Genomic DNA, 12,330 nt, shown 5'->3' with positions numbered 1-12,330 from the left:
TCCCCAAAACTGGATTGTTATTCGTACTTCAGTCTTAACCACCTCCCTCCCAGACTTTGACAATTTATCAACGTCCAGCATTTTCTGTGAACACTGTAGTGTGCTAAGCATCTGGATAGGTCCAAGAGCAATTCCTTGGTTAAGTGGTGCTGTGGGATTGTTTGCACAGGAAGGAGACATTTTGTCCCAGAGTGGAGGCTGGGTGAGGGACACTTTTAGGATTCTGCCCATGACGGCCTTCATGTCCAGGTTCCTCAGGCTGTAGATGAAGGGGTTCAGGGCGGGGGACACCACCGTGTAGGACACGGACACATCAGGTCCATGATCAAGGAGGAGTCTGAGGGCGGCTTGATGTGGACACATACACCGGCAGAGAGGAAAACGGTGACGATGGCGAGGCGAGGCAGGCAGGTGGAAAAGGCTTTGGCCCAGCTCTCGGCAGCCGTCATCCTCAGCACGGCCGGGAAGATGAGCAAGTACAAGACGATGATGAGAATGAAACAGACGACGTCTAACACTATCCCGGTGGTGCCGTGCATGTCAACGGCAATGTGGTCCTCGTAGCAGGTGATCTTCAGCAGGTAGGGGACGTCACAAAAAAACTGCTGGACGATGTTGGACCCACAGAAGGACAGGGGGAATGTCTAAGACTCCAAGCAGGCCCCCACCGAGCCACGAGATGGCCACCATCTTCCCACAGACCCCTCGACCCATGACGAACTTGTAGCTCAGGGGGAGGCAGATGGCCGCATAGCGGTCGTAGGGTCGTAGGATATGGCTGTGAGGATGAACAGGTCTGAGCTGGCAAAACCAGACTATGGAGAAGACATGGACAACACAGCCCACTAAGGAGATGGATCTCTTGTCGGTCTGGGAGTTATGGATGGAGTTGGGGACGGTGACGGAGATGAGGCAGAGGTCGAGGAAGGACAGGTGCCTGAGGAAGAAGTACATGGGGTTGTGGAGGCGGCGGTCGAGAACGATGATGGCGACAATGAGGAGATTCCTCAGCAGATCCGTCAGATAGACCAGGAGGAATAGCGCGGCATGGACCAGCTGCATCTCCTGGGCCTCTGAGAATTCCAGCTGGAGGAATTCCCTCACCGTGGAGATGTTGGTCATTGATAGGTGATGATGACTCCTTGAATAGGACAAAGATCGTGATGAGGTGAAAAAATCAACAGGCGTTTTGGCGGTGAGCCTATCGGAGTAGCTACTTATGGTATATTGGAAGAGAGTTATCAATCATAAAATGATCTAGAAACTTGATAAAATATTTTATATGACCAAGAGGGAATTCCAAAAGAGGATTGACACCATAATTCTCCAAGTGGGGACAACAAGATGACAAATGTATAAGAGGGGAAAGCAGTCACAGAAATAATAGCAATAATAGCAGTAAAAGTCATAGCAGAAGTTGTAGTATCAATCAGTCAAGCAATTTAGAAATCGCATTTTTGTGCATTTACTGTGTGCAGAGCACTGTACATAATACTTGGGAGAATACAATGTTACAGAGTTGGTAGACAAGTTTCCTCTCCTCAACAATCTTTCAATCTAAAGAGAGATAAAGATGTTAATATAAAATAGATTACAGATATGTACAGAGACTGTAAACCCGTTGTGGGTAAGGGGTGTGTCTGTTATATTGTTATATTGCACTCTCCCAAGCACTTAGTACAGTGCACTACACACAGAGCTTTGCTCTTATCTTAATATTCATTCATTCAATTCATTCAATTGTAGTTACTGAACGCTTAGTGTGTGCAGAGCACTGTACTAAGCTGATTGACTGATAATAATAATAACCGTTTTTATCGAGCCCCAGTGGACACAAAAGGCAAGGATATACTAATCCTACAAGGTACACGGAAGAACACAAATTCATTCTCACACACAAAATTACAGCTAAACATACATGTAATAAAACACATAATATCCTCACATGTATTCCCGCTTACTTACAGACCAGGGTTCTCCCACAGATGGACAGTTGCACAGAGTCAATCGCATTTATCGAGCACTTGCTGTGTGCAGAGCACTGTACTAAGCACTTGGGAGAGTACAATACAAACTGGTTGGTGGACGCATGCACCCATAACCGTATCTAGTCACTCATTCGACTCTTCCCTGACCTCCAAACCTGTTCCTTAGGGAGAGATGGAGAACATTCCCCACTGTTCCCTATCTAGATGTCCCCCTTCCTTATAGCCAGTGATAGAGAAGCAGCGTGGTTCAGTGGAAAGAGCATGGATTTTGGGGGCAGAAATCATGGTTTCAAACCCCGGTTCCGCCAACTGTTAGCCGTGTGACTTTGGGCAAGTCACTGAACTTCTCTGTGCCTCAGTTACCTCATCTGTAAAATGGGGATTAAAACTGTGAGTCCCCCGTGGGACAGCCTGATTACCTTGTAACCTCCCCAGCGCTTAGAACAGTGCTTTGCATATAGTAAGCGCTCAACAAATACCATTATTATTATTATTATTTATTCGCTACCCTGACCTGAGCACGCACACACATGCACGCGCACGCGCACGCACACGCGCACACACACACACACACACACACACACACACAAAGCTGCGGGTTCAGGGAATCCAATTGCAGCTGTCTCTAAAAGAGGAAAATGAACTGCAGGGTGACGTCTGGCTAAACAGGGAAGGGTCTGGCTTGGGACCTCAATTACATACGTTGCCTTGGGCTTGGCAGAGGGCTGGGGGAAATGATTAACCGATGATATTTACTGAGCGCTTACTGTGCGGAGCACTGGACTAAAGCGTTAAGGAGAGGACAATTCAACAGAGTTGGTAGACACATTCCCTGTCCACCGTGAGCTGACAGCCTAGGGTATGAATGGATGATGGGGCGTTGATGAAGAGGCGACGGAGGTGATGATGGATGAAGGAGGGCCGATGGTGCGCCGATGAAGGGATGTCAGCGAGTAGATGGAGGGTGTGTCCTCGAACAAATAGCAGATGAGTGCCTGACCAGGCACAAAGACCATGCGACTGAGACCCTGAGCAGAGGAAGTGATTCCAGTATTAGTGGCTTGTGCTGTGGTACTGTATCAGCCTCCTCTCCGATCTCCCATCCTCTTGTCTCTCCCCAATTCAATCCATACTTCACGCCGCTGTCCGGATTGTCTTTGTCCAGAAACGTTCTGGACATGTTACTCCCCTCCTCAAAAATCTCCAGTGGCTACCAATCAACTTACGCATCAGGCAGAAACTCCTCACCCTCGGCTTCAAGGCTCTCCATCACCTCTCCCCCTCCTGCCTCACTTCCCTTCTCTCCTTCTACAGCCCAGCCCGCACCCTCCGCTCCTCTGCCGCTAATCTCCTCACCGTGCCTCGTTCTCGCCTGTCCCGCCGTCGACCTCCGGTCCACGTCAACCCCCTGGCCTGGAATGCCCTCCCTCCCCACGTCCGCCAGGCTGGCTCTCTTCCTCCCTTCAAGGCCCTACTGAGAGCTCACCTCCTCCAGGAGGCCTTCCCAGACTGAGCTCCCTCCTTCCTCTCCCCCTCCTCCCCATCTCCATCCCCCTCGCCTTACCTCCTTCCCTTCCCCACAGCACCTGAATATATGTGTATATGTTTGTACGTATTTATTACATCTAGCACCGAGGAGGTGTCGGTTTCCTTCTCGCCCCCCAATGTCACTTTCGCACTATCCCTCCTCCCCTTCCCTTTCCTTCCCTTCCTTTGAAATCCATATTATTCGCCTCTACCACCCCCTCCAGATTCTTGTTGCCGTCATCTACCGCTCGCCCCCCGGCCCCACCTCCAACTTCTTTAACGATTTTGACCCATTCCTCACCTTCCTTCTCTGCTTTTACATGCCCACTCTGATCCTCGGAGACTTCAACATCCACATGGATATCCCTGGTTACTCCTCCGCCGCCTGCCTTCTATTTCTCCTTGAGGCTGCCAACCTCTTGCTCCACCCAACTGCGACTACTCACCAACTTGGTCACATCCTCGACCTCATCATCTCCTAACGCTGCACTGTCTCCACCTTCACCAACTCTGAAATCCCTCTCTCTGATCATAACCTTCTCACCCGCCTCCTCACTCACATTCCTTTCCCCTGTAAATCTATATTACTTCCTCACAGAGATCTCCGCTCTCTTGACCCCATCCATATTTCTGAGCGCCTCACACCCCACCTCGACTCCTTTTCCTTTCTACGCAATCTTGATGATCGGATTCCTGTTCTCAACTCTACCCTCTCTAATCGGCTAGACTCACTCGCTCCCGTTTCCCTTCGCCGCTCTCGTACCACTAACCCACAGCCCTGTATCACTGCCACTGTCTGCCTCCTTCGCTCTTATGCTCGAGCTGCTGAACGCTGCTGTCGAAAGCCTAAACACCATGCCAACCTCGTTCACTTCAAGTTTATCCTTTCCTGCCTTAACTCTGCGGTTTCCTCTGCCAGACAAAATGATTGCTCCTCCCTTATTGACACCCGTGCGCATCATCCCCGCCAGCTCTTCCGTACATTTAACTCCCTTCTCAGGCGGCCTGTTCCTCCCCCTCCACCTTCCCTCACCCCCAACTATCTGGACTCCTACTTCATTAATAAAATTAAATCCATTAGGTCTGAGCTCCCCAAAGTCACTCCTCCCCCTTCTCCAACTGCCGGCTCTCAACCCTCTACGCAACCCTCCCATCCTTCCCAGCAGTATCCTCAGATGAGATCTCCTCCCTCCTATCAAGTGCCACTCTGGCAACTTGTGTTTCTGACCCCATTCCCTCTCATCTTATGAAATCTCTCGCTCTGTCCCTTCTCCCCTCCTTAACTTCCATCTTCAACCGCTCACTCTCCACTGGCTCCTTCCCCTCTGCCTTCAAACATGCCCACATCTCTTCCATCCTAAAAACCCTCTTTTGACCCCACCTCACCTTCTAGTTGTCGTCCTATCTCCCTCCTACCATTGCTTTCCAAAGTCCTTGAACAAGTCGTCTACACACGATGCCTCGAATTCCTCAACGCCAACTCTCTACTCGATCCCCTCCAATCTGGCTTCTGTCCCCTACATTCCACGGGTAGTACCCTCTCAGAGGTCACCAATGACCTCCAGTTTGCCGAATCCAACGGCTCCTACTCTATCCTAATCCTCCTCGACCTCTCAGGTGCCTTCGACACTGTGGACCACGACTTTCACCTCAACACGTTATCCAACCTTGGCTTCACAGACTCCGCCCTCTCGTGGTTCTCTTATCTCTCCAGCTGTTCATTCTCAGTCTCTTTTGTGGGCTCCTTCTCCCCCTCCCATCCCCGTACTGTAGGGCTTCCTCAAGGGTCAGTTCTTGGTCCTCTTCTTTTCTCGATCTACACTCACTCCCTTGGTGAACGCATTCGCTCCCACGGCTTCAACTATCATCTTTAAGCTGATGACACCCAAATCTACATCTCTGTCCCTGGACTCTCTCCCTCCCTCCAAGCTCGTATCTCCTCCTGCCTTCAGGACATCTCCATCTGGATGTCTGCCCGCCATCTAAAACTCGGCATGTCTAAGACTGAACTCCTTATCTTCCCTCCCAAACCCTACCCGCTCCCTGATTTTCCCATCACTGTTGACGGCACGACTATCCGTCCCATCTCACAAGCCCGCAACCTTGGTGTCATCCTCGACTCCGCTCTCTCGTTCACCCCTCACATCCAATCCGTCACCAAAACCTGCCGGTCTCACCTCCGCAACATTGCCAAGATCCGCCCATTCCTCTCCATCCAAACCGCTACCCTGCTCGTGTAAGCTCTCATCCTATCCCGTCTGGATTACTGCATCAGCCTCCTCTCCGATCTCCCATCCTCCTGTCTCTCCGCACTTCAATCAATACTTCACGCCGCTACCCGCATGGTCTTTGTGCAGAAATGCTCTGGGCATGTTACTCCCCTCCTCGAAAATCTCCAGTGGCTACCAGTCAACCTACGCATCCAGCAAAAAAGCCTCATTCTCAGCTTCAAGTCTCTCCATCACCTCGCCCCCTCCTACCTGATCTTCTTTCTCTCCTTCTACAGCCCAGCCTGCACGCTCTGCTCTTCTGCCTCTAAACTCCTCACTGTGCTTCGTTCTCGCCTATCCCGCCATCGACACCCGGTCCACGTCCTCCCCCTGGCCTGGAATGCTCTCCCTCTGCAAATCCGCCAAGCTAGCTCGCTTCCTCCCTTCAAAGCCCTACTGAGAGCTCACCTCCTCCAGGAGGCCTTCCCAGACTGAGCCCACTTTTTCCTCTCTCCTCCCCATCCCCACGCCCTACCTCCTTCCCCTCCCCACAGCATCTGTCTATATGTTTGGACAGATTTTGAACTCTATTTTTTCTACTTGTATGTATTTACTATTCTATTTATTTTGTCAATGATGTGCATCTAGCTTTACTTCTATTTATTCTGATGACTTGACACCTGTCCACATGTTTTGTTTTGTTGTCTGTCTCCCCATTCTAGAGTGTGATCCCGTTGTTGGGTAGGGACCGTCTCTATATGTTGCTAACTTGTACTACCCAAGCGCTTAGTACAGTGCTCTGCACACAGTAAGTGCTCAATAAATACGATTGAATGAATGAATGAAAGCCGGTGGCAGAATCGGACAGACCTTCCAAATCTCATGACTTCCAGGCATATGCTCATTCCACTGACATAATGCCGCCCAGACAATTACTTGTCAGCCATTCATTCACTCAATCATATTTACTGAGTGCTAACCGTGTGCGGAGCACTGGACCAAGAGCTTGGAGAGTACAAGTGAGACAATCCGTGCCCAAACCGGGCTTACAGTCACACACATCTTATCAGCCTCTGTCCCAGACATTGACAAGTCCTCAGGCCCCGGAATTTGTCTTTGGACAGCTTTTCATGCGGATACCCCGACGGTCAGAACCCTGATGGGGAAAGGGATAGTCACCAAAAGGAAACAGAAATTTCGTCCCTTAAAGGAGGGAGTTGGAATCACGCTATTAGAACTCTGCCCAGGGCGACCTTCAGATCACGGTTCCTCAGGCTGTAGATGAGGGGGTTCAGGGTGGGGGGCACCACCGTGTAAAACACAGACACCAGCAGGTCCAGGGTCGAGGGGAAGTCTGAAACGGGCTTGAGGTAAGAGATGGCAGCCGTAGAGAGGAAGACGGTGAAGACGCCGAGGTGGGGCAGACAGGTGGAGAAGGCTTTGGCCCGGCCCTCGGTAGCCGGCATCCTCAGCACGGCATGGAAGATGCGCACGTAGGAGACGAAGATGGAGACGAAGCAGACAACACTTAAAGCTACCCCGCCGGTGATGCTCACATTGATAGCAACGTGATCCTTGGAGCAGGAGATCTTCAGCAGGGAGGGGACGTCACAGAAGAACTGCTGAATTATGTTGGACCCACAGAAGCTCAGGGAGAAAGTTGAAGCTGTATACAAGACCCCAAACAGCACTCCGATGAGCCAGGAAGCAGCTGCCATCTTTCCACTTGCCGTGTTGGTCATGATGGAAGCAGGGAAGCGCAGGGGGTGGCAGATGGCGGCATAGCGGTCGTAGGACATCGCCGTGAGGACAACCAGTTCTGAAGTGGCCAAAACGACCACCAGGAAGACCTGGACGACACAGCCCAGGAGAGAGATGGATCTACGATCGGTCAGGGAGATGACGACAGACTTGGGAAGGATGACAGAGATGAGACAGAGGTAGAGGACAGACAGGTGCCTGAGGAAGAAGTACATGGGAGTTTGGAGGCGCCGGTTGAGGGTAGTGATGGCGACAATGAGGAGATTCCACGTCAGGGACGCCAGGTAGACCAAGAGGAACAGCGCAGCGTGGACCAGCTGCAGCTCCCGGATCTCCGAGAATCCCAGCAGGAGGAATTCTTTCACCATGGAGACGTTGTGCATTTTTCAGGGGCAGCATTGACTTTCTGCATGTGATGAGGAAAGAGCCGAAGTTAGAATCCATTGATTGGATGAGTGAAAGAATTGACAGGACACTTGCTGGAGATTCTCTATGTAGAGATGACAGTTATTGAATTCAAAATGATGTCTGAGTTCACTGTGGAGACATTGAACATTTCTGGGAAATGATGTTGACTCCCTGCACAGTAAGAGGGAGGGAAGACTTCAATTTAGAGACACTGATGTTGGGGATGAAGGCATAGGACTAGGTCAATCAGTTCTATTTACTGAGTACCTACAGAGCACCAAGCTTCGAACTGTGTAGAAGCAGGATGCTATTGGGAAGAACACAGGCCTGGGAGTCAGAGGAACTGGTTTCTAATCCCAAATCTACTACTTTCTGGCTGCGTAGCCATGGGAAAGTGACTTAATTTCTCAATGTCTCAGTTTTCTCAATAGAAAAATGAGGGCTCGATACCTGTTTTCCCTCCTACGTAGTCTGTGAATCCCTTGTGGAACATGGACTGGGTTCTACCAGATTGTCTTGAATCTCCCCCAGCACTTAGTACTTTGCTTGACACATAGCAAGCACTTAATAAATATCAAGAAAATTATTTTTGGTTGAGGAGACTGAAACTAAAATGAATAGCAGATAGCAGAGGTCACAGAATATAAAGATATGGACTCGAAGTTTGTGAAAATCTTTCGATGGTTTTAGGGTCAAACAAAAAGTGCCTTTACACATGCATTCATCCACTTCTCGGTTCCTTAGCTACCTTATCTGTAAATTGGGGATTACAACTGCGAAGACCCTATGGGGCATGGACTATGTCCAACCTGATTAGTTTATATCAACCCCAGTGCTTTGTACAGTACCTGGCATATAATAAGTACTTAACGATACCATAAAACAAACAAGAAAAATGAAACCCACGTATACACCAAACTGATTCCATTTGCTCACATATCTGCATTCACACTTGTACACTCAAAAACACAAGCTTACCTCATCATTAATTTAGTCCTTTCCTAAAGCATCTCTCAGCCTACATATCTCCTCCCCTCATCCTCCATTCATGGACAAGTTGTGTCTTCACAAACAACAAAACTCACAATCAGCTTGAACGCTCTCCACCCTATGACTGAACTTCACTCTGTTTCCATTGTTCAACTTGTCTTCTCACCTGTCAAAGAAATTTTCCAGTTGTTACTCAAGATCGACTCTCCCCTTTCCATCCTAGCCTGGAACTCCCTCTCTTGGTCACTCAAAATCAAAGAGAGCACAGTACTTTCCGAATTCTGAGCACTGCTAAAATCCTCCTTTCTTCAACCAGATTCCTCGATTCATTTCCCAGCACTCTAAAACCACTTCACCTAACTCAAGCGCGAATAAACTTAAGTCCATCCTCATTCTCTTCTTGACTCTGAGCTCCTTGTGGGCAGCAAACACATCTACCAGGTCTGCTCAATTGTACTCTCCCAAGCATAGCTTAGTGGGAGTCAGAAGACTTGGGTTCTAATCCTGCCTCTGTCCCTTTACTGCTTTGGGATCGTAGGTATGTCACTTCACTTCTCTGGGCTTCAATTTCCTCATCTGTGAAATGTCATGCAATAATTGCACATTAATCTTTCCAATCATTTTTCCTTCTAGAAGTGGAGGACATGGAATGTGTCTGTTGTGAATGTGTCAGAATGTGTCTTTATAAAGTGGATAAAGGACTTATGCTCTGCCTTCAAACATGTCCACATCTCCCTCGTCCTAAAATGACCCTCTCGACTCCACTACCCCTTTAAGTTCTCACCCTACCTCCCTCCTACCCTTCCTTTCCAAACCCCTAGAGTGAGTCGTCCACACTAGCTGCCTCGAATTACTCAATTCCAACTCTCTCCTGGACCCCCTTAAGTCTCGATTCTGTCCTCTCCATTCCACCGAAACGTCCCTTTCAAAGGTCAATAATGACCTCCTTCTTGACAAATCCAATGGCCTATACTCTATTGTAATCCTTCTCGACTTCTCAGCTGCCTTTGACATTGTCGACCATCCCCTTCTCCTCAACACATTACCCAAACCTGGCTTCACGGACCCCATCCTCTCCTGGTTCTCCTCTTATCTCTCTGGCCGTTCATTCTCGGTCTCCTTCGCGGGATCCTCCCCCTCGCATCCCCTAACTGTAGGGGTTCCTCAGGGGTCAGGTCTTAACTTCCTGTTCTCTAACTACACTCACTCCCTTGGTGAACTCATTCACTCCCACTGCTTCAACTATCATCTCTACGCAGATGACACCCAAATCTACATCTCCCCTTCCCTATTCTCTCTCCCTCCTTCCAGGCTCGTATCTCATCCTGCCTTCAGGTCATCTCCACCTGGATGTCTGTCCCAGTGCTTAGAGCAGTGCTTTGCACATAATAAACGCAGCGCTCAATAAATGCCATCATCATCACCTAAAACCCAACATATCCAAGACTGAGCTCCTTATCTTCCCTCCTAAACCCTATCCTTTCCCTGTCTTTCCCGTCACTATGGACGGCACTACCATCCTTCCCATCTCACAAGCCCACATCCTTGGTGTCATGCTTGACTCCACTCTCTCATTCACCCCACACATCCAATCCGTCACCAAAACCTGCCGTGGTACCTTCACAACATCGCCAAGATTCGCCCTTTCCTCTCCATCCAAACCGCTACCTTGTTGGTACAATTTCTCATCCTACCCTTACTGGATAACTGCATCAGCCTCCTTTCTGATTTTCCATTCCCCTGCCTCTCCTCGCTTCAGTCTCTACTTCATGTTGTTGCCCGGATTAACTTTCTACAGAAACGCTCTGGACATGTCACTCCCCTCATCAAAATCTCCAGTGGTTGCCTATCAACGTTCACATGAAGCAAAAACTCCTCACTATTGTCTTCAAAGCTCTCGATCAACTTTCCACCTCCTACATCACCTCCCTTCTCTCCTTCTACAGCCCAGCCCGCACAGTCCGCTCCTCTATCGCCAACCTCCACATTGGGCCTCGCTCTTGCCTGTCCCACTGTCGACCACTGGCCTACGTCCTTCATCTGGCCTGGAATGCCCTCCCTCCTCACATCTGCCAAACTAGCTCTCTTCGCCTCTTCAAAGCCCTAGTGATAGCTTACCTCCTCCAGGAGGCCATCCGAGACTGAGCCCCCCTTTTGCTCTGCTCCTCCACCCCTCCCCATCGTCCCTACTTCCTCCCTCTTCTCTACTCCCTTCCCCTCCCCGCAGCAGTTGTGCATATTTGTACATATTTATTACTATATTAATTTTATGAACGATGAATACATTTCTATAATTCCATTTATGCATTTTTATGGTATTGACGCCTGTCTACTTGTTTTGTATTGCTGTCTGTCTCCCCCTTCTAGACTGTGAGTCCGTTGTTGGATAGGGACTGTCCCTATCTGTTGCCGGATTGTACATTCCAAACTCTTACTACAGTGCTCTGCACACAGCAAATGCTCAATAAATACGAATGAATGAATGAATGAATGAATGAATGAATAAGTCAGAAGCACTTGGGTTCTAATTCCGGCTCCGCCTCATGTCTGTTGTGTGACAATGGGCAAGTCATTTAACTTCTCTGAGGCTCAGTTACCTCATCTGTAAAATGGGTGTTAAGACTGTGAGCTCCATGTGGAACAAGGACTGATTCCAAGCTCCTAAACTTTGTTCTACCCCAGTGCGTATTTCAGTGCTTGGGCCATCATCATCATCATCATCAATCGTATTTATTGAGCGCTTACTGTGTGCAGAGCACTGTACTAAGCGCTTGGGAAGTACAAGTTGGCAACATATAGAGATAGTCCCTACCCAACAGTGGGATCACAGTCTAAAAGGGGAGCACTATTCTAAGCGCTGGGGAGGTTACAAGGTGATCAGGTTGTCCCACAGGGGGCTCACAGTCTTAATCCCCATTTTACAGCTGAGGGAACTGAGGCCCAGAGAAGTTAAGTGACTTGCCCAAAGTCACACAGCTGACAATGGCAGAGCCGGGATTTGAACCCATGACCTCTTACTCCAAAACCCCTGCTCTTTTCCATTGAGCTATGCTTCTTCTGTGTAAATAGAGCAATGGGGTTTTCATCCCCATTTTACAGATGAGAGAACTGAGGCCCAGAGAAGTTAAGTAACTTGCCCAAAGTCACCCAGCTGACAATTGGCGGAGCCGGGATTTGAACCCATGACCTCTGACTCCAAAGCCCGGGCTATTTCCACTGAGCCACGCTGGGGACATAGTAAGAGCTTAGCAAATACTACCATTATTATTATCACTCTCCAAGTGCTTAGTGCACACAGTAAGCGCTCAATCAAAATGATTCAAGATTAATAGAATGATAGTAAATTAGACTTTGTCATCCTAGACCAGTAGGCTGGACTGCCCATGAGGTCAAGGATTACAACCTTTCCCACTATTTCTCTTTTCCTAACATTTGGGAAGAATTCT

At 49.1% G+C, this 12,330-nt stretch overlaps 2 protein-coding genes across 2 annotated transcripts; both read right to left on the bottom strand.

The window, feature by feature from the left end:
• Positions 1-275: 275 nt before the first annotated feature.
• LOC119922606 (olfactory receptor 14K1-like) lies at positions 276-1,122 on the bottom strand. Its single transcript, XM_038742336.1, has 3 exons — positions 953-1,122; positions 688-778; positions 276-602 (listed from the first exon to the last, which is right to left on the bottom strand). Exons 1-3 carry the CDS (start codon positions 1,120-1,122, stop codon positions 276-278), a joined length of 588 nt encoding a protein of 195 aa, XP_038598264.1.
• A 5,826-nt stretch (positions 1,123-6,948) lies between these two features.
• LOC119922593 (olfactory receptor 14A2-like) lies at positions 6,949-7,869 on the bottom strand. The gene has a single exon (XM_038742326.1). It carries the CDS (start codon positions 7,867-7,869, stop codon positions 6,949-6,951), a length of 921 nt encoding a protein of 306 aa, XP_038598254.1.
• Between the last annotated feature and the right edge of the window lie 4,461 nt (positions 7,870-12,330).

The sequence above is a fragment of the Tachyglossus aculeatus genome, unplaced genomic scaffold (assembly GCF_015852505.1).
Source record: "Tachyglossus aculeatus isolate mTacAcu1 unplaced genomic scaffold, mTacAcu1.pri scaffold_114_arrow_ctg1, whole genome shotgun sequence".
Lineage (NCBI taxonomy): Eukaryota > Metazoa > Chordata > Mammalia > Monotremata > Tachyglossidae > Tachyglossus > Tachyglossus aculeatus.
The sequence above is the reverse complement of the archived record's forward strand: the minus strand, read 5'-3'. Positions and strand labels throughout refer to the sequence as shown.

Coding starts and splice junctions, on each gene's coding strand:
- LOC119922606 (XM_038742336.1), bottom strand. CDS start 1,122: ATGACCAACATCTCCACGGTGAGGGAATTCCTCCAGCTGGAATTCTCA. Junction 779..952: donor CGCCGCCTCCACAACCCCAT/GTACTTCTTCCT, acceptor TCATCCTCACAG/CCATATCCTACGACCCTACG. Junction 603..687: donor GAGGGGTCTGTGGGAAGATG/GTGGCCATCTCG, acceptor ATCGTCCAGCAG/TTTTTTTGTGACGTCCCCTA.
- LOC119922593 (XM_038742326.1), bottom strand. CDS start 7,869: ATGCACAACGTCTCCATGGTGAAAGAATTCCTCCTGCTGGGATTCTCG.